The sequence below is a fragment of the Phaenicophaeus curvirostris genome, chromosome 2 (genome assembly GCF_032191515.1).
Source record: "Phaenicophaeus curvirostris isolate KB17595 chromosome 2, BPBGC_Pcur_1.0, whole genome shotgun sequence".
NCBI classification, from domain to species: Eukaryota; Metazoa; Chordata; class Aves; order Cuculiformes; family Cuculidae; genus Phaenicophaeus; species Phaenicophaeus curvirostris.
In genome coordinates this window covers 74,748,220-74,768,443 of record NC_091393.1, presented here as the reverse complement: position 1 = coordinate 74,768,443, position 20,224 = coordinate 74,748,220, and the positions used below count along the sequence as shown (strand labels likewise).

The 20,224-nt window shown below is 39.8% G+C and overlaps 1 protein-coding gene across 1 annotated transcript in view; it reads right to left on the bottom strand.

Moving 5' to 3' along the window:
* Positions 1–10,409: 10,409 nt before the first annotated feature.
* The window catches only part of MEMO1 (mediator of cell motility 1), a 28,436-nt gene continuing 18,621 nt past the window's right edge, over positions 10,410–20,224 (bottom strand). The window contains exons 6-9 of the mRNA XM_069852512.1: positions 19,415–19,557; positions 18,222–18,298; positions 12,431–12,535; positions 10,410–11,089 (exon numbers count right to left, since the gene is read on the bottom strand). Of these exons, the coding sequence (XP_069708613.1) occupies positions 10,958–11,089; positions 12,431–12,535; positions 18,222–18,298; positions 19,415–19,557 (457 nt within the window). The 3' untranslated portion in view covers positions 10,410–10,957. The remainder of the gene's footprint in view (positions 11,090–12,430; positions 12,536–18,221; positions 18,299–19,414; positions 19,558–20,224) is intronic.

Genomic DNA, 20,224 nt, shown 5'->3' with positions numbered 1-20,224 from the left:
CCTTGCTTGGATGAAAGTTTGTCTTTTGGTTGAGCACAAAGCTGGGCAAGAAGGCTGACGTGCTCTCCTCCAGAATTTACAACCCCATTGCCAGGGATGTGGTGGAGCAGTCACACAGCTGGAATATGCTTTTTGCTAAAATTATCAAGATTAGAGCCAGGGCTCATTTTTGTGTCTATGCTATGTTGCTCAGGAAAATAGTTAAGAAAAAAATTGTTTCATTTATAGAACAGTTTAGAGAAAGTTTAATCCCTTTCATGAGGTATATGCATAAGAGAAACTCATTGCAGTTATCTGTAAAATTTATGCATCCCTCTTACACTCCAAGGGAGTCTTTTCTCCCATGTAAATGTCTGCCTAGGGTTACATGCTACAGAAAATGATGGATTTGACCATTATGCCAAAAGGAAGAAGGCAGTTAAAACAATAGACTTGATTCTTCTGTTCTGTGCAGGAGAAGGTTGAAGAAGCTTCAGACTCCTTGGAAAAACCTCAGCAGGGCTGAAACTGAGAGCTATTCCTAAAACATCTTACAAAGCATTTTGAAATCCCCTCATGAAAAATACCCTGTGACAGTGACTGTATCGGTGCCTAACTGTGCTCTGTCAGCAAGAGTGCAGCTAGTGGAAAAAGGGATATGACCACATCACACACGGGCACTGTGTCCAGTTCTGGTACTCCAAGCTCAAGAGGGACATTGAAAAACTGGGGAGAGTCCAGTGGGGTTAGAGGCATTAGCACACCAAGATGGTTATTGGGTTGGATACCTTGGCAAATGACAAAGGCTGAAGGGATGGCATTTATTCAGCCTAGAGACACAAGGGCTTCGCGGGGGTATTTTGTTGGGAATGTAGAGATGATGAAAGCACTCTCTTCAAGAGGATGAACTGCAATGGACAGTAAAGTCATTTCAGATCAAATTTTGTCTCTTCCACTGTGAGACAAAAGAAAGGCTGAGATAAGTTGCCCAGTGGTGTGGCGAAATGTCCCTGGATGGGAATATGCAGAACTTGGTTTGGCAGTGCCCTAGATCAGCTAACCCAGGGTCCTGCTTCAAACATGCTTTGGCACAGCTGCTTTTTCTGGCTCTGGCCAAGTTGGGCTTTCCCCTGGATTTTGTTTCTCTCGATACAGCAAGCTATTAGAGAATGAGTGGAAACATCTTCACAAGAGGGGCTGAGAGAGCTGGGGTTGTTTAGCCTGGACAAGGCTGAGGGGAGACCTCATTGCTCTCTACAACTACCTGAAAGGAGGTTGTAGAGAGGAGGGTGCTGGCCTCTTCTTCCAAGTGACAGGGGACAGGACAAGAGGGAATGGCCTCAAGCTCCGCCAGGGGAGGTTTAGGCTAGATGTTAGGAAAAAATTTTTCACTGAAAGGGTCATTGGGCACTGGAACAGGCTGCCCAGGGAGGTGGTTGAGTCGCCTTCTCTGGAGGGGTTTAAAGGACAGATGGATGAGGTGCTGAGGGTCATGGTTTAGTGTTTGATAGGAATGGTTGGACTCAATGATCCAGTGGGTCTTTTCCAACCTAGTGATCCTATGATTCTAAGACTGTCTCTCACCTCTGTTTTATCTTTCATCCTACAGAGGTACAGCTCCATGGTAGAAATAGCCAGCAGGAAAAGGGATTTTTTTCACATCCTGTCAGCTACACTCATGCAAAGCAGCTGAATACGACACAGACACAGCAGCTACACTGCCCACTTTAACACACATCTCTCTGCTACCAGAGGCAGAGCTATACCAGTGCTAGGTCCACAGTGCTATGTCCCCAGAAAGGACTAGTGATGGCTCGCTTCAGCCATACAAGGTGCCAGGCCCCATTGCTGGATACTCGCTCCTAGCAAAAGCATTTCAACAATAGAAAATTAAGATTATGAATTTCAAAATGTTTTCACTGGCATAATTTTGCCCCAGATGGAGTCGGTTGGAAAAAAAAAAGGACGCTGCCTTTTCTATTTTTTGTGTGTGCGCGTCTTTCTAGCCTGACTTTTTAGTCTCTCACCTTCTGACTTCATTTTGGAATGCTGCTTAGTTATACAATAAGCTGGATCCAGCCTGAGATTTCTGTTTCAGATAAGATGAGATCAGCTAAAAGAAACTTCAGTCATGGAAAAGCTCACATGTCAAGAAAGTGGAACATAACAAGATTTAAAAGAAAAAGAAAGGAAAAAAAGGGGGGAGTAGAGGAGGTTGGCTCCTATTCCTTTTTTAATGAACAAAATAATCTTGTAAAAATCAACTGTCAGATGAGATAAATGAAACTTCTGCTTGAGGTTAGAAAGCATGGACATTTGTCTCCAGATACACTTTGAGCGCATCTTCTTCATCTCTGGTTTTGTTCCACCACACAAGCTGCCAGTAGCATCTTTCCACAGCCTCTGCCCAGGTTACAAAGCCTAAGACCTGGCTGCCTCACTGCATTCTTGAGCAGCTCCTCATGACCTTGAGAACATGGAGCTTGATCCATCTTCTGTTGACTTCAGTGGGAGCTTGGTCAGACACAGAGGTATTTTTCCAAGCTTTGTGAAAATAATTATCTGTACAGAGGTCAGGTGCCACACCAAACCAAGTGAAATCATTTTGCCTGACTTGCAAAACACCGAGAGCCTGCAAGAGAGTAAGAGGGTCCATGTCCAGAGACATGGCTGGAGGTGCATCATCACCGTACCTATAGATGTTTGCTTATGAGCTTTGTCAACAAAAATATCTGTATGTAATAAATGTTGTTGCCTTTTTTTTTTACTGTGTTTTTTGACAGAGATAACTCAGTAGGTGATCATCTCTAATCGAATGTTATTCCCACAAAAAAACAAACCACACGTATTTTTCAAAGCACAGTGCTGTAAAGAGCCTGTTGGAAAGGGGGCTTTTGGATGTAGCCAGGAATTTCAGAAAAAAATGGAAAACGCAAGGCTCGAGGTAGTATTTAAAAAATAGCAACTCCTGCTGACTATTCAGGCTGCAGACGCTGCCGCAGGAAGGGCGACACTGACACCTAGTGTCAGACAACCCTTCCCCGCTCCGAAATAACCTCATCGCCGAGGAAAAACCTTTCTTCCAGAATATTTCTCACTGAGCAGTGCTGGGGAGGGGCGGTGGGAGGCGGCCAGGGTCGGCTGGCTGAGGGCAGGTCTGCCCGGTGCTCAAAAGGCGGCTGCTGCTAAAGATGATGCCCCTCTATTCCTCTCTTGTGAGACCACATCTGGAGTCCTGTGTCCAGTTCTGGAATCCTCAGTATAAGAAGGATCTGGAACTGTTGGAATGGGTCCAAAGGAGGGCTACAAAGATAATCAGAGGGCTGGAGCAGCCCCCATAGGAGGACGGGCTGAGAGGGTTGGGGTTGTTGAGCCTGGAGAAGAGAAGGCTCCAAGGAGACCTTACAGTGACCTTCCAGTACCTGAAGGGGCTGCAGGAATGCTGGAGAGGGACTGTTAACAAAGCCCTGTAGCGATAGGAAGAGGGGAAATGGGTATAAACTGGAGGGGGCAGATTTAGACTAGACATAAGGAGGAAATTCTTCACGATGAGGGTGGTGAGACACTGGCACGTGTTGCCCAGGGAAGCTGTGGATGCTCCATCCCTGGAGGTGTTCAAGGCCAGGTTGGATGGGGCCTTGAGTAGCCTGGTCTAGCGGGAGGTGTCCCTGCCCATGGCAGAGGGGTTTGGAACTGATCTTTCAGGTCCCTTCCAACCCAAACTATTCTGTGATTCTGTAGCTTTGGCTGTACCTGGCTGACAGAAGCAGCAATTGCGGATGAACCTGGCCTACACTTAGAAAGCATTAAGAAGTAACAGGAAAGAAGCAGCAGGAAATTCCTGTTTTCCAGTCAACTACTGTGCAGCCATAGGAACACATCCCTGACACCCAGAACTTATACAAGACTCTGGTTGCAGGAAAGCAGACTGTTTAAAGAGACTCTTCACTAAAGTTCATTCTCTAGTACGGGCAAAAGCATTTTTTCTAAAAGACTTGCTGAGTAGAAGAGACTTCACTTGCATTTAGTGGAAAAGGCCCTTCCCTCTGGACCAGAAGAACTGAGCTCACCCCGAGGACCACCTGCTCCAGCAAGCACCAGTAAGGGCACCTGCTGCAGATGTGGAATAGGAAACCTCCAAACAGGCTTGCTCTAGCCTGCATAAGGAGACTAACCTTCTTGTACAGCTTTCTCTACTCATAGAAATACACTTGCACTTCTTTCTTGCATTTTGGGGGTTTGGGGTTTTTTGTGTTGTTTTTGTTTTAATTGAATATGAGAATATTAGCATAGTTTCTATATAGTTTACACCTGCCACAACATAGCTATTCTGCACCTTACTGGAATTATTTTCACCACACAGCCCCAGGGCTTCAGAGTTGGCTTGGAAATACATAGGCACATGTCAGTAATGCATTCTGTTGCCCTGCCACTTCACAGAATCACAGAATCACAGAATAACCAGGTTGGAAGAGACCCACCGGATCATCGAGTCCAACCGTTCCTACCAAACACTAAACCATATCCCTCAGCACCTCATCCACCCGTGCCTTAAACACCTCCAGGGAAGGGGACTCAACCACCTCCCTGGGCAGCCTGTTCCAGTGCCCAATGACCCTTTCTGTAAAGAATTTTTTCCTAACATCTAGCCTAAACCTCCCCTGGCGGAGCTTGAGGCCATTCCCTCTTGTCCTGTCCCCTGTCACTTGGGAGAAGAGGCCAGCACCCTCCTCTCTACAACCTCCTTTCAGGTAGTTGTAGAGAGCAATGAGGTCACCCCTCAGCCTCCTCTTCTCCAGGCTAAACAACCCCAGCTCTCCCAGCCGTTCCTCATAAGGCCTGTTCTCCAGCCCCCTCACCAGCTTTGTTGCTCTTCTCTGGACTCGCTCCAGAGCCTCAACATCCTTCTTATGGTGAGGGGCCCAGAACTGAACACAGTATTCAAGGAGCGGTCTCACCAGTGCCAAGTACAGAGGGAGGATAACCTCCCTGGACCTGCTGGTCACGCCGTTTCTGATACAAGCCAAGATGCCATTGGCCTTCTTGGCCACCTGGGCACACTGCTGGCTCATATTCACATACCAGAGCTAAGTGCTTATATACAATAACCCATTCAATTTATTTCAGAACAGCTTGAAAGCAGCATTTGGTTACAACTCAGCCATGCAAAAAGAAAACAATTTCTTACAATGCAGAGTGTGATTTCTCCCTGAAAGTACTTGTGACACCAGTCAGCATTTCCAGACCAGCTATTTATTTCAAACATCTCACTGACACGTTATTTGTAACACCAGCTCTTTGGACTGTGATCACAAAGGAGGATACTTGTGTCATAAATATGCACAAGCTCAACACTGATTCATCACAGATGAGCTTAAAGGCTCACTCTTCAAATCTTTATAACAAGTCATTGTTATAAAGACACCAAGGTGCTGGAGCATGTCCAGAGATGGGCAGTGAAGCTGGTGAAGGGTCAAGAGCACTAGCGTTAGGAGGAGCAGCTGAGAGAACTGGGGTTATTCAGTCTGGAGGAGGCTGAGAGAAGACCTTATCACGCTCTACAACTGCTTGAAAAGAGTTTATAGCAAGGTAGGTGTTGGTCTCTTCTCCCAGGTAGCAAGATATAGGACAAGAGAAAATGGACTAAAGTTGTGTCAGAGGAGCTTTAGATTGGATATTAGGGAAACCTCTTCACCAAAAGGTAGCCAAGCATTGGACAGGCAGCCCAGGGAAGTGGTTGAGTCACTGTCCCTGGAGGTATTTAAAAGATATACAGATGTGGTGCTTAGGGACATGGCTTAGTGGTGGAGTTTGCCGTGCTAGGTTTATGGTTGGACTCAATGATCTTAAAGGTCTTTTCCAACCTAAACAACTCTGTGATTCTGTGCTTCTAATTCATGGAGACAAATTGAAGGTCATTTAAGTATCAGCCAACATATCCTAGTGGATGCCTTTCCCTACCTGCTCATGCAGCCCAACAGCTCAGTCAAGCCTCAGTATCTTAGCGCCTGAGCTGCAATTAGCTCAACTGTCTGCTGCAAAAGTTGAGAAGAAAAAGATAATAAATACATTTTACCTAAGAAAAAACTTCACCCAAGAGCACTGGCCTTTTGAGTCTTTTGAAGCTACAGTTAGAGGCTCAGGAAAGTAATTATACATTTTTCATAATTCACTGGAGGGAAAAAAACCAGAATCTGAAGTTTAGGTTTGGAGCATTCCTAGCTTAATGCTTAATACTATTTTATTCTTCTTGTCATTTAAGTCTTTGTCATATACAGAGCAGATACTGTATCACTTGTCTCAAGTTTCATTACTGGATTCACTCACAGCATATTAAGCCTTGGATAATTCTTTAACAGGATTTAAATACAACTACTTGAATTATAATATATTTCTGTGTGAAAACAGTAATTAAATAACTTCGGTTTCATAAGCTTTGAAAGAGGTATATAGAATTGTTTACAGGGAATACATATTCACATTAATGTCAGTGGAACTCACAGGGCTGAGATAATCACTTCTCTTAAATCCACTGAGAACCAAACACATTGACTTACAAACCTACAGGGTAAGGGGATCTATCAGTCACCTTGCATAAAGACCAAAGACACTTTATTTACCTGTAAGTTAAAGATGTCAGCATAGGATTCTCATCCTTGAGCTCTAATAAATTGAGCCCGACCTGACAAAATCCTCCAATATTTCTTCTCTTTGAAGTAGTTCTAACAGGCTGCCCACCACTGCATCCAGCCCCTACCTGAGCTGGGCAACATTTCGCATCATATCAGCTCACTAATAGGAGAGCAGAACGGTTGCTGACATTAAATTAGAAGAGTGGCTATTTTCTTTCCAAAAAGATCCAAGCCTCTGCCACAACCCCACGACCACCCCTCAACCAACCAAAACCAAAAAGACCCACAAGTAAGCAAACTGACATAATCTCTTTCTTAATTTAGAGGTATCACTACCGTGGCATTTTCATTCCTAGAATATAAGCAATATGACCAATGTCTCAGACCCTGGCATTAGGGAATGCACATACTCAGTACGTACCAGAGAAGACAGGAAGAAGCCAATGATGAGTTTTCAGCTAATGCTGGAGTAACCCCCAAATGACACCAGGCATCTGGAAGTTGTCTGCTGTATGCATGGACAGATCGTTTTCAGAATTAAACAAAAATCAAGTAAGAAAATAAATTTATATTTTAAAAAGAAATTAAAATAATTATAGTAGAGGCAATAGATTTTGCATTACTGAAAGAACAAAGTCAGTTCATCTCTACGGACCAATTCCAAATCATGTTTTGCAACCATCTATTGAAAAGGCCATCTGGATGTCACATCTTTGGGGTACACTAAACTGGATCCTGAAATTCAGTTTTACTTCACACCAATTATCTTTTCACAGGCTAGCTTAAAGGCCTAGTTTCAGAAAGTTTCTCACAGAAATAGAAGGCAAAAGGTCACCTATACAAGGACTTTAAACATTTCTTGATGAATGTAATAGTTTGGGCAATTTTTGAGGGTGGATCACATGCTAGTTAGCGCACTGCACTCAGCCTGAGGAAATATCAACTGCAAATTATGGTGACTGATGTCATTTGAAAGCAAAGCTTCCTTTGATGCAGAGGAGAGCATTTTTTCCTGAGGGAGTAAGGGGAAAAGGACAGATGTGAAATGGAAAAACCCTACACTAACCACCAAAACAGTATGCCAAAGTACGGGGAGACTCCATGGGCAGGCATCAAATCTGCGTGTGCGCGCGCACACACACACACACACTCTCACACACACACTTCAGTGCTCAAGATCTCAATTCCAGATTAATGATTAAAGTCTACAGCAACATTTAGAACCCCCCAAGATACAGCAATAAGCACCTGACTGGAAACAACAAGAGCAAGGGCTAAAAAAATGTGTGGGCAAACTCAGCATTTCCAGAGGCTCCAAGAAAGGCGACTGCACTGGAGTAAGAATTCAGTTCCATAACACTGGATCAAAGCCCCTCAAGTAATGTTTTTTATAACCTGGTGAAGGCTGAGAGTCTAAGTAGCTACAGCTAACTCCCACCATGCTGAGAGCACAGAGGCATCCACTGTGGGGCTGCTGCTTATGCCTGTACTTTCTCCTGCTTCTGCTGATCCAAACCCAAAGCAGTGGAAGACCTACCACTCCATTTCAATGTCAAAAACATTAAGCTGAAGAATTAAGAATTCAGTTGACAGTACTCTAAAAGCAGTTTTTGAAGAGCCCATTTTAAAAAACAGAATCCATAAAACTCTTTTGTGAGCAACGCAAGAACAGAAAAACAAAGAAGTATTTTAACCAACATTTTCATGCATTGAACACTTCTCTAAAAAGCCAAAATTTTTAAATGAAAACCATGCCCCTGGCTGGATTTATTGCACCAGAAGAGCAGTCAAAGCTCAGCTATCCTACGCATAGAAGCCTCCACAGACATGAAAAGGACTGCAAATATTCAATATTTTCTAACTAGACAGACTCTTGTCCCAAAATGCTATATTTAAATGTATATTTAAGCGAGAATAAAATGCATGATAAAGCTAAAATAACGTAACTATAGCCTTGAGAGAATATCTTTTTCAGGAGATTATTTACTTCTTCTGACACATTTTAAACTGACACAACAAGAAACAAAGCACACAAAGCTGATTCCCTCCAACCCCACCAAAAAGAGAAAAAAAATCCGAGTTCTTTGTAGCTGGGTCTTTTCTGCTTTCAGAGTTTTTACAAGTCCTTCTGAAGTTAGAGCAGAATTCACAAAGCTTAAAATTTCTCTCTGAGTGGGCTTCTGAACTGTCATTGGTGGTTATTATTAGTAGGCACAGAAATTCCCATTTTAATTAGAAACTTTATTTTGACATACATGATACAGTTTACATGTGAAGTGCTTTCACTGTAAGATATTTCATAACATTGTGCTGAGCAAAATGGCTGATCAATTTCCTTGAAGCTCTCACAGTTATGTTATGGTTTTATTAAAACCATCTTACAGAACTAAGATGTAACTTAAGCATTTGTATCCAGGAGCTAATTACTATGTTTACCTCCAGGGCAAAGATTGCTGTTAACTACGTGTTTCAATAATGAGATTGAGCATTTGGCATAAGACTGAAAGAAACCCGAGTCCTAACTGAATTCGTATTCAAAGACTGAAAAGACGAAACTACTTTTAATAAGGCATAGTCAGACAAGTATTTATAAAGACTGGCTACCAGTTCAGTTTTACCTGCACAGTCTTCCTGCTGGTCTGTCAAAAGTTATCTGAAAGTAATTTCCCCTGTCTGCTGCTGAGTCTGTAAGAACGCGGCAGAGGAGTAAGGCAACTAAACGAATGGATGTGCAAAGGAGTTTGGCATTTGGAATGGATTCTGAACATATGCAAAGTAGTTCATTTTGTAAATGGAGCATTCACCTGTTGTTATGAAAATGGTGGCCAACTGTGATAATAGATGTGGTGCAAGCAGTGCCTGTTAGCAAAGGGTACTTCAAAAAAAAAAAAAATTCAAGACGTCTGGTACACTTTCAGTTAAAGACTTTGTATGCAGCAATTCCCACAACGTCCAAAGATAGTCTGACTTGAATTCTGAAATTCCCCTCTGCCACCCAGAAAAGCTGAATATACCAGGAGGTTGCTTGACAGCAGGTGAAATATCAGGGAATGAAATCTCCATTTAGATAATGAGCCAGTATTGCCATCCTACTTTGCATTTCTTATTAGAACAAAAGGAAGTCTTCAGGAATGATAACTCAAAGAATCGCAACATTATTTTGGCTGGAAGAAAGTTCAAGAAATCCTAAGATGTCATGATGTTTAAGGAATATGAAACAATTCTACCCACAGTCAAAAAATAAAGAATAAAGTTAAAAAAAAAAAAAACACCAACAAAAAATACAAAGCCTTACCTTCCCCTTCCAATTAAGTCTTTGAGGAATAATTGCTTGATCTGAGCACTGTATGGCTTTTGCAGCCTATAAATACTTGATGGATACTCTAAGAATTATAATTTTCAAGCTACTATTTGTTTTCAATTTTAAGTCATTTCAAATAAAAATACTGCATCCATTTCACTTTAATAATCAAACTGAGCATAAAAATCATTAAAAGTGTTTTTCTGATACAAATTTGTATCACATACTAAAAGATATTGTTTTATAGATAATTGTAAACCAAAATTATTTAGAATATACAAAAGGTTTTTAAAATTCTTTTGCACAGCTGAACTCAGTGCAGGTTTAAGATAAAAAAAATCTGTAAATGAAGTAGTTGTAACAAATGTTGAATATAAAATACATTCTAAAGTATTTTACAGACTGTCTGAATTATCAAGCATAAGAACTGAGGATAAAGACTGTTAATGACAAGCAGCCACATACAGAACACAAAGCAATAATTTTAAATCAGACTATTTTGGTTTGTGTAGCCCTTTATTAGCAACTAAAATAGAAGATATCTGTTGTACATCACGGGTAGTAACTGACTATACTGGAGTTTCATTATATTCTAATACAGGATCATTTATAAATGCATTGTTTTCCTTTTTTTTCTTTTATTAAAAAGCTTCCATCCCTTTTTCCGTTTACAATTTGCAAAACTATTCTGAAAGCTGAGTATATGTGCACAGGTCTGCAAAGAGTGCAAATTTAGGATATGGTAAATGCTTTACATGTTGTATTTGTAAGGACTGTCTGCCACCGAGCTTTCACAGCCATTTCTTTTAAAAAAAAAAAATCCACAACATGTTTCAATACCAGCATTCCTTCCATTGTCCTAAACAAGAAAGCATTTTTTAACGTGTTGAAACTAAGGAAGGACTACACCTACTAGAAAAGAAGAGAGTTCTATTAGTTTGAGGTTTCAGTATACCCAAAGACCAGGGACTGTATTCTTGAAAGGGCTAGGCTCGGACCCCGTATACAGAGTGTGTGCAGGTGCCATCCCTGAGCATTTAGTGGTTCAGTGGACCATAAGTGCTCCAGCTGCATAACTCACTGAGCTGTCTTGCCAGTTTCGACACTGGCTTGACTGAGCATAATTCAAAAATGAAAAGCTCATATTCATTCCATTCTTCTGGAGCTCACTGATAGCCTGTAGAGAGGAAAAAAAAAAAAACCAAAAACCTGTTTCAATAAAGTTATCAATGACACTATGACATTTTCTAGACCTCAGTCCTCTCCCCTCACCCAAGGGTCCTTGCACCATCTCACATAACTATATAAGCACCTCCACCTATCCCATTTCTGTGCCATTTCATTTACTGATGCTCCTCTCACTGCACTGTGTACATTCATACAGTTCTATAATGGAATACTAAACAACCTTTCAAAACAGGTCCTTCAGAAACAACGCTTTCAAGTTCCACAGCGAACTTATACAGAAACACATACGTAACAGGAAAAAAAAACACTATTGACACTTTTTGGATCATATTTCTTCAATTAAGGAAAAAGAATGTATCAAGAATTTAAGCATGACAACTGGTAAAAGTGAGTGAACAGAATTTAGCTCAAATTAACTGCAAAGCCAATCATTACCTGAGATTAAGAGTTCAATATTTTTGCAGAGTTGTCATAATACTGAATTTTGCTATATGTATCCACCAATATTGATATTGGTCATCCAAACTTTTATAGACTCTGCTTTAAAAGATTCATCTATATGGTCTCCATAGAGACTGCATTTCCTCTGAATTAAGTTTTCCCTTTTAAAAAAAGCTAATATGCTTCCTGTTTCAGAGCTGATTTAAAGTAAAACTGCAGTGAGATGCACTCAAGCAACATGACAAATCTGCATGACTCCAGCAATTCTGTAAAGCAGCTGTGATCCAATTCAGACAACTAAGTTAAGCCAGATTTACACTTGGACTGCACCACCAAAGCAGAATATGGTAACTAGAAAGTACCAGTCAATCTGAATTCTAATTGCCATTAATTTATCAGTTTGCCTCTGCAAGCATTAGTGCAGTGCACTGCTATCTCTCATCATACCCCTCATCAAAACTCAAACTCTGCCAGACATCCCAAGGCACTCACAATAGCTAGCTAATATCAATACAAAAAAAATATATGTGATTCCAAGTACCGAATCAAAGATGTAACGTGTGTAGATTACTTCTTCAGGGAGACAGATTTATTTGTTTGCTTATTTAGAGCCAAGAGAAGGTGAATGATTGTACTTCATAGATATTCAAAAAGAACATGGTACCTCATCTACCTAAGGGAACCAAAAATCCTCAGCCATTATAAAAGCTTACATTTGTCTATATGCAATACATGGGAACTTGTAGACCAAGTTGTGAACACGTGGAAAAATAAGTTAGTTCAACACTTGCATTTAAGAACTAAGAAATACTCCAGCAAAATTGCCTTCAAGACAGAAGTAAGCACTGTGCTAAAAGCTACATTTTTCAACAAATCAAAAGTTACTTACATTTAATAATACGCCAATAGGATGTCTTCCACATATTGTATTATGGTATTTCTTCAAGTAATTGCTAAAAGATACAGGATCTAGCTGCTCTATAATGCTCATACCCTGAAAAATAATCAATAGCAATGATTACTTCACAAATTCATAAGCAGATGTTTATACATCACCTATTTAAGACAGCATAGAAAATTTCAGGAGAAAAAAACCTCTACTTTGTAAGAAGGGAATCTCAGCATGTAACCTCTAGCTTGCAGTTATATTGTTGCCATCCCTCACCAAACTAAGCGTGCAGGAGCTCTTCCAAAGCTGTCTACAATCCACAGACCTGTGAAGCTATGATGGCAGACATAGTGAAGCTCATATTAAAAAAAAAAATCTCCTCCCACAGACTAGCTGATCCCCACCTCCAAAGGTGCCCTCCTTCCATACGATCTTGTATAGCAATAACCAGACAAATTTACTAGTCTTCTCACTGGTAACAGGGCACAGAGCTGAGCACTTCCTGGGACTTCCAGATGCCCAAAAATCCAAGACAAATCATCAATATACAACACATGGAACTCAAGCATGTGGCAAGTGTAATGCATCCTAGACACACCAGGTATGCAAGGCAGTTGATCTGGGCACAGCCTGACCATCTGCTCAGAGCATAAAAAGCAGATCCAGAACACGTCTAAAGCACTAGAAAGTTGGTGCATGACAGAAAAATAACAGCCAGGAGATTATGCTTCCACTTTACATGAGGCAGTCACATATAGACATCCTTTTCTCCATGCACAGTGAAACCTATGATGCCACAGAGTCACACTACGATAACCAGAACACGTAGGGAAAACAAAATTGTCCACATAAACAGTTGCACTACTAAAAACAACAAGAATCCTACAATTCCAGATACAGCCTACTCTTACCCCATCCCACAGAGCAGATCAAATACAGTGAAAGTAGATTAAAGCAAGCCTAAATCAATTATTGCCTGGATTTTATCATGACTTTGCTATTTTGCTTGTATTAGACTTCAGACTCTTCTGTTTTTCCTTCCTCTGAAAATGATTAATTCTCTTCATCGGGTAATTGAGCTTCAGACACTCACTAATTCAGTAAAACACATGGCTGTGCTTCTTGCAAGTAGCTGATGAAACAGGAAGGTTTTCCTTAGAGACTGAAAAGAGCCACACATTTTGCATGGGAACAATGGAAGGCTGATATCACAAAGGGAGATAATTTCTGCTAAGGTTTCTACAATTTTCCAAGCCCCTTCCCCAGCTTTTGGGAAAGCATTGGTTATAAAAGGAGAAATCACAATGCAGTCAGTCTGACCTCCACCTCAAGAGTAAAACCTCTTGAATAGTCTGCAAAGGCGTGTGCTGATCTGGCAGATGCACTAATTATTCAGACTGGATCACAGCTTACAATAGAGGAGCTGGAGTTTCCAAGGGAGTCAGGAAGAATTAGAAAACAGGAACCATAACCGCTACCTTTGTGTACTTTTAATTAAAAACAGACATAAGATGAATTCATAAAGAGAAATTTTATGGAAAAATAAAACCAAACTATGCTGACCAATTGCTGGCAAGAGCTCAGCTCTTCTCAGGTCATGGAGAGGGTGCTTGGAGCCCTGGCTGGTAATTACAGCTGTGACTCACTCCAGATCTACAGAACCTAAATGAGTGCCAGAAAAATAAAGGTAGCTGTTCTCTAACTAGCAGTGATTAGATATCATTGCATTTCTGAAGTTTAAGCAGCATGTCTTTGAACCATTCGATTACTTCTGAACCATACATGTCAATACACAAGCTTGGTTCTGCTTTCTTTAGCTAACTGTTTGCTCAAGTGAAAATAAACATGCATAAGACTTATTTAGATACTGAACAGCTCATAAGAAACGTATTGCATCCATTTGTAAACCCTTTCACGACTTTTTAAGAAGTGAAAATGGCTGCTCAATGGAGAGACTCATTTTATAGCTCTAAGTTGCTGGAACGTATTGGGCAGAGGCATTTGAGCATCTGTCTCTAATGAGCAGACATGGATTTATCAGAATGCCTAGTAAGCTTATTTCAATGCACAGTTCAGTACTGCAAAACATTTAGAGCTATGCAGTTCATCTCAGCAAATACTAACAGATCTCCATACATCACAGACAGGAGAAAACCCGCAGGAAACAGGTATTGACACATAGCCTATAAGCATTCAGCTGTACTGAACTTCTCAATCTTTTGGACTTCAAAATCATTGCAGCAGAGGAGCAAAGACTACCAAGCTTGTTTCTCAATCTAAAATGGGGTTGAGTAACAAAGGAAACATTTTTGTCAGGTTGTGCTCTACATTTCTAAAAAGTATAAGTACGAAGCTCATCATTTTCAGCAACTCAGCCAGGTGCAGTTTAGAACAGAGGTAAAATACACAACAAAACCCACATGATAAAATTGCAAACCACCACACGGTTCTGCAGTTTATCACATCATTATTATGGCACCACACAGAAACTGCACATCTCAGTTAGTAAATGGCATCTACAACATACCAGCAAAATGAACTTAATATGATTAAAAGGACTTACATTCTTAAATATCATCCCCAATATGGCCAAGTATCTACAAGCTCACAGAAAAAAAAAAAAAAATCAAACGAAACAAAACAACCCACAGGCTTTTTTTTCTATGCTCCAATAATCCCTGGCTGGTGAAGTTTAACTCTGCAGTTACTTCAGCTGCTTCTTCACACTTAAAAAAAATATATAAACTAGTAGCACAGTTCTGGAAGTAGAAACAAACTTGGTTTTAGCACTAGCCAGTCCAACTACCCTTCCATGCGTGGAGTCTCTGAGACTAGAAGATAAACAACCAACATGAAAATTACCGTTTGGGCGCAGCAGAGAGAACAGGGAGCTGGGCATCCAAGCAGAGAGTTGTGGTGTTACATTATGCCCAAGCTAAGAAGCCTTCTCAGGCTCAAGCACTGTGGAAGGTGCTGGCTCGCCACAGCAGCGCCACAGAAGCCACCAGAATTCCGTGGTTCAATAGAGCCACCTGTGCTGTGCACGGCTCCTGCACAACAGCTCTCCTCAGCACCTGCATTATCCGCCAGCATTCACAGAATCATAGAATCACCAGGTTGGAAAAGATCCATCAGAACATCGAGTCCAACCATTCCTATCAAACACTAAACCATGACCCTCAGCACCTCGTCCACCCATCCCTTAAACACCTCCAGGGAAGGTGACTCAACCACCTCCCTGGGCAGCCTCTGCCAGTGCCCAATGACCCTTTCTGTGAAAAATTTTTTCCTAATGTCCAGCCTAAACCTCCCCTGGCGGAGCTTGAAGTCATTCCCTCTCGTTCTGTCCCCTGTCACAGAATCCTCCTATTCACTTGAGAGGCACAAAGTTTGACAAACAGATAAAAGATGAGCAGTCTGACAGTGAGGACTGAAGTGAGCAGTCTGCATTTTCTGTCTTAAAAAATTAGTCTTCAATGGCATCTTACAGAATACTTCCCTTGCCCCTATGATATACAGACTATGATATACAAAGAAGTCTTGCCCAGACTATGATATACAAAGAAATTATTGCACATCAGTGCCTCAATTATAATTCTTCAGTTGAGGATTCTTCCCTGAGGAACTCCAATTAACTATGGGGCTGTTTACCCCTTTCACTGTCACTTCACAAGGTGCCTTGAGGTACTCCCAGGGTAACAGCAGTCACATTAAACGGTACCACAGAGAAACTGATGTCTGCCCAGCAATATTTACTACTGTAATTATTTCATGTTGGAGTCTAAGGGCTCTAACTTAAAATCACAGCAAATAATATTTATCACAGTGGTTACTAAGTAATCAATCTTCAGTGCGCAAAGCATTTAACATTGTTTATGCACTAGTCAGGAAAATCATAATGCATCTGTATTTCATGTCCAGTCTAAATAAGGAAGAGACTATTGTCTTCCTACAAGGGCATTTCTACAGAAAAGTAATTTCATTTTAACCCAGAATATCTTTCTGCTTAGAAAGCACTCAGCCAGCTGCTTTCCTAGTTTGGCCCAACAGAATTACTGGACCAGTAACAGCAGAGGTTAAAACCTCTAACGGTTTTAGTACAGTTTTGTCCGTATCTTAAAAATATTTCCTCTGTGGAGAAGCCTAGAGGTTCCAACGACACAAGTTTCTTTAGCATGCCAAATGACATTAAAAAATTCAATACTCACGAAAGGAAACAAGAAGCAGCTGAGTGAGGCATATAAAAATCGAACAAACTCCTTCTAAAAGCCAGAGAAATGCAACTAGGCACTGTGGACAGTGTCCCAAGCATACTCATAATACCGCTAAAAAAACCCAAAACTTCTGAAATTCACCGAAAGCAAAGCCTATTCTGTGCAGAGTTTGAATATGGAGTCATGTTTTCCCATACACCATGATATAAACAGTCAAAAAATAACCACAATATGCTGCTATGCAGCACGTTTACTTTTCCAGTTAAGCTTTAGATTGAAAAAGTATTTTCACAGTTATTATACAGTATATTCACAGTTATTAAATATAATTTTCAATGCTATAAAAAGTGTCATTTTCTTTTGGCTGAATAACTAACAAAAGAATGAGTTGGTGCAGCAATGTACTCACTAAAATTAATTAAATGCCAAAGTCCAGTCTTTCTACAAGCTTTCACTGCAAAAATTAAGAAGGGAGAACTAATGTTTGCTAATGCACCTTAATCTGCTTTTCTGCAAAAACACTCAGAGCTGTAAATTCTAGAATTCTGTAGATAAACACTTGTCTTTATAGAGAAACCTCTTAACTGACAACAAGAATTATTAAAAACAGGATAAATGGAATGAAGGCAAATTATTTCCTGTTTCCATTCCAGCAATGAATAGTGAAAACCTGAAGAGTTTAATATGGATACACAAAGCAAAAAACTCCAGAGATCTCTCCAGCAGATACGATTCATTCCTTCAAGACAAGGAAAAAAAATTACCATGTCTTGAATAACACAGTTTTCTCTTCTAACAGATTTTACAGAAGATACATGATCCAAACAGCTGAAAACCAAATTTTAGGTATTTCCAGGAGAATTACTTCTCTTCTGTGTCTTAAATACACTCTTGAACATCAAGAATAATTTTTAAATTATAAATAAAACCTTGGCTCCTGTGACTGCAAAGAAAATGCAACATAACTGCCATCATGATCTTTACATATTTAGCATTCCTCTCAGCCATTTGCCAAGCCTGCAATGAAGCCTGGTCTACTGCTTTTCCCCATCATCTACTACAGATTAAGGGGCGAGGGAAAGACTACTCCCAAGGAAACTGTGACTTAACGTTTTCCTGACCAGCACAACCCCCTACAATCTTTCCTCTTTCCTCCTCAAAACGGATGTTGCTGACACCATTAGCACACTCACAACGCTGTTTCAATATGCAACTATCAAGCCTGAACTACCACACTACTCAATTCACAATCTATTTGCCTCTTGAAAACATAAGAAGGGATGTTAACAGGAATTACATTACACTAGGGCATTTAAGATAGGTGAACATGCATTTATTCTCACAACTTATGCTTACCAGATTATACCCACAATGTATTGTGTGCAGTCAGTAAAACTGAGAATACTAGCTAAATTAAAAAAATGGCTAAATTCTCATTATAGTGAACAAAAGAAAAGTATACATTCAATAAAATAGCTAATCTGTAATATTTTGTTAAAGAAACTTCTAAAGTGTTCAAAGAAACGTAATGTACAGGAGAAATTTGTTAGTTAGTTCCACCAAATCTGAAAACTTACCATTTTATCTAGGTGCTCAATGGATCTATAAATTTCTCCTTGGGATTCATCATAGTAACTGTAACGGAACCTCTGACCTTGAAACAAAAATCATGTATAAAATAAAAAAGGGAAGAACCGTCGCTAAAACACGCCCTAGTACTTACTAAATAATTGAAATTATAGTATTTGTAAAGTAGTATTTTTTTTTAATACTTTTTAGCTCAACTGAGGAAATTCTAGGGCAACCAAAGTAGCAGCCCAGAAGCAAAGTAAGAAATACATGATGGGCAGCTATATTCCTAAAGGAAAACCTACTATGTAAAACTGATGCTGCAGTATGGCTTATTGCCTGCTATTTCCTGGGAATCCAGTTTTATAAGTTAAAAAAAACCAAAGCAACATTTCATTTTGCTACCCCTCTTGACAAAGTCAACCTTGGAGTCAGCTTCTGCTTGCACAACAAAACCCAAAGCAAATGAAGGTTAAAAGAGTAAGTTTATGATAATTCAGCGAACAGTTCTAGATGGTTCATTAGGCACAGAAGAACCCAGTTATTTCTTATGAACGTCCATGTATTCCACAATTCAAAGACGAGTAAAATATGTATGTAATGAAAAAAGGAAAGAAGGTCTGTTGTGTGACATAAAACACATCTTTCTAAAGCAGTCCCTTTTCCAGCCATTATCACAAAAAAATAAAGTGTTAAAGCAGGACAGAGGTGAAGGCTTCTGGAGTCTTTATAGCTCTGCCACTAAGATGAACTGGGATACTTCTCGTGAATTGGCATAAATACTCCATGTGCTCCCTTACCCAGCAGTAAAATGTACAAAAACTTATTTCCTTCAGAGGGATGTTGCCATGTCCATTGAAGTTTTAGCTATTTAGTTTTGCAAGTTGCTTTGAGATGCTTAAAAGAAGAGTAAAAAGAGCAAGAAACTTCAGATACTGATTTCATTGCAACACTAAAGAGATGCATATAAACCCATATACATTTACCATTTATTTCCTCCACTACACTGAAATACATCACCACCTTAATATTTTTCATTCCAGATTTTTTAAAAAATCCTTTTTTAGCTTTACAAAGGCATTTCACTTTCAAAGATAGATTAACAAGAAATGTAAATATTCCACGCTTAATAAAATAAACGATTTGTAAATCATTACAAAATATTCATCATGCTGTTAGAACAAAGAGAAGTGAAACTTACCCCAATGGCAAAAGTCAGAAGAAACCACAAAGAGGTTACTAGGATCAGCTAGGTATTTACTGAAGAGTTTTCCAAATTCCTGCTCTTTTGACTCACTCAGTGCTCCGACCAACACAGGAATAATAGTAAACTCATCCTTATGGCTTATAAGCAAAAGAAAAGAGATTGTAATTCAAGTAACATCTGAAGTTTTTTTCACGGCTTGCTAACTGAAATTGCAGAATCTTTTAGAAGGGCATGTTTTAATTGAAAATACAGTTAATTTGTTACAGTCATACTAGGAATTTGTTTTAGAACCTGAAATTAATTTAGCTTCAGAAAATAAATGCCCCCCCTGCCAAGAGTAGTTATGTTTGTCGCAATGTAAAAACACCAGGCAAGCAAAAAGAAAAAAGACAATACGAAACCAAGAATAAAGGAAGAATTTCATTCTTCCTATACAGATGCTGCACAAATGTTGAGTAGTTTTCCAATTTGTATGAAAATGTTCAAGATAGTACACAGATATATATAGATACTCCAGGAAAAATTACAGGTACTATGGAAGAAAAGTTAAAAAAATAAGAAGTCAGGGGAAGGGAGACCCACCACAAATTGACAAAAAACATCACCTTTAATGAAAAATTATTCAAAGCACTCATCTGAAATAGCAGGTGTAAACAGAACCACAATTTCAGAATTAGTATTAAGGCTCCAAACTAACTTAAAACCCCACAGAAAACACCTATTAGTATTTGAACTTCTTTCAGAGATGCCTTGTAAAGATGAAAACAAAACAAAACAAAAACAAACACCTAATAAGAAAGATTC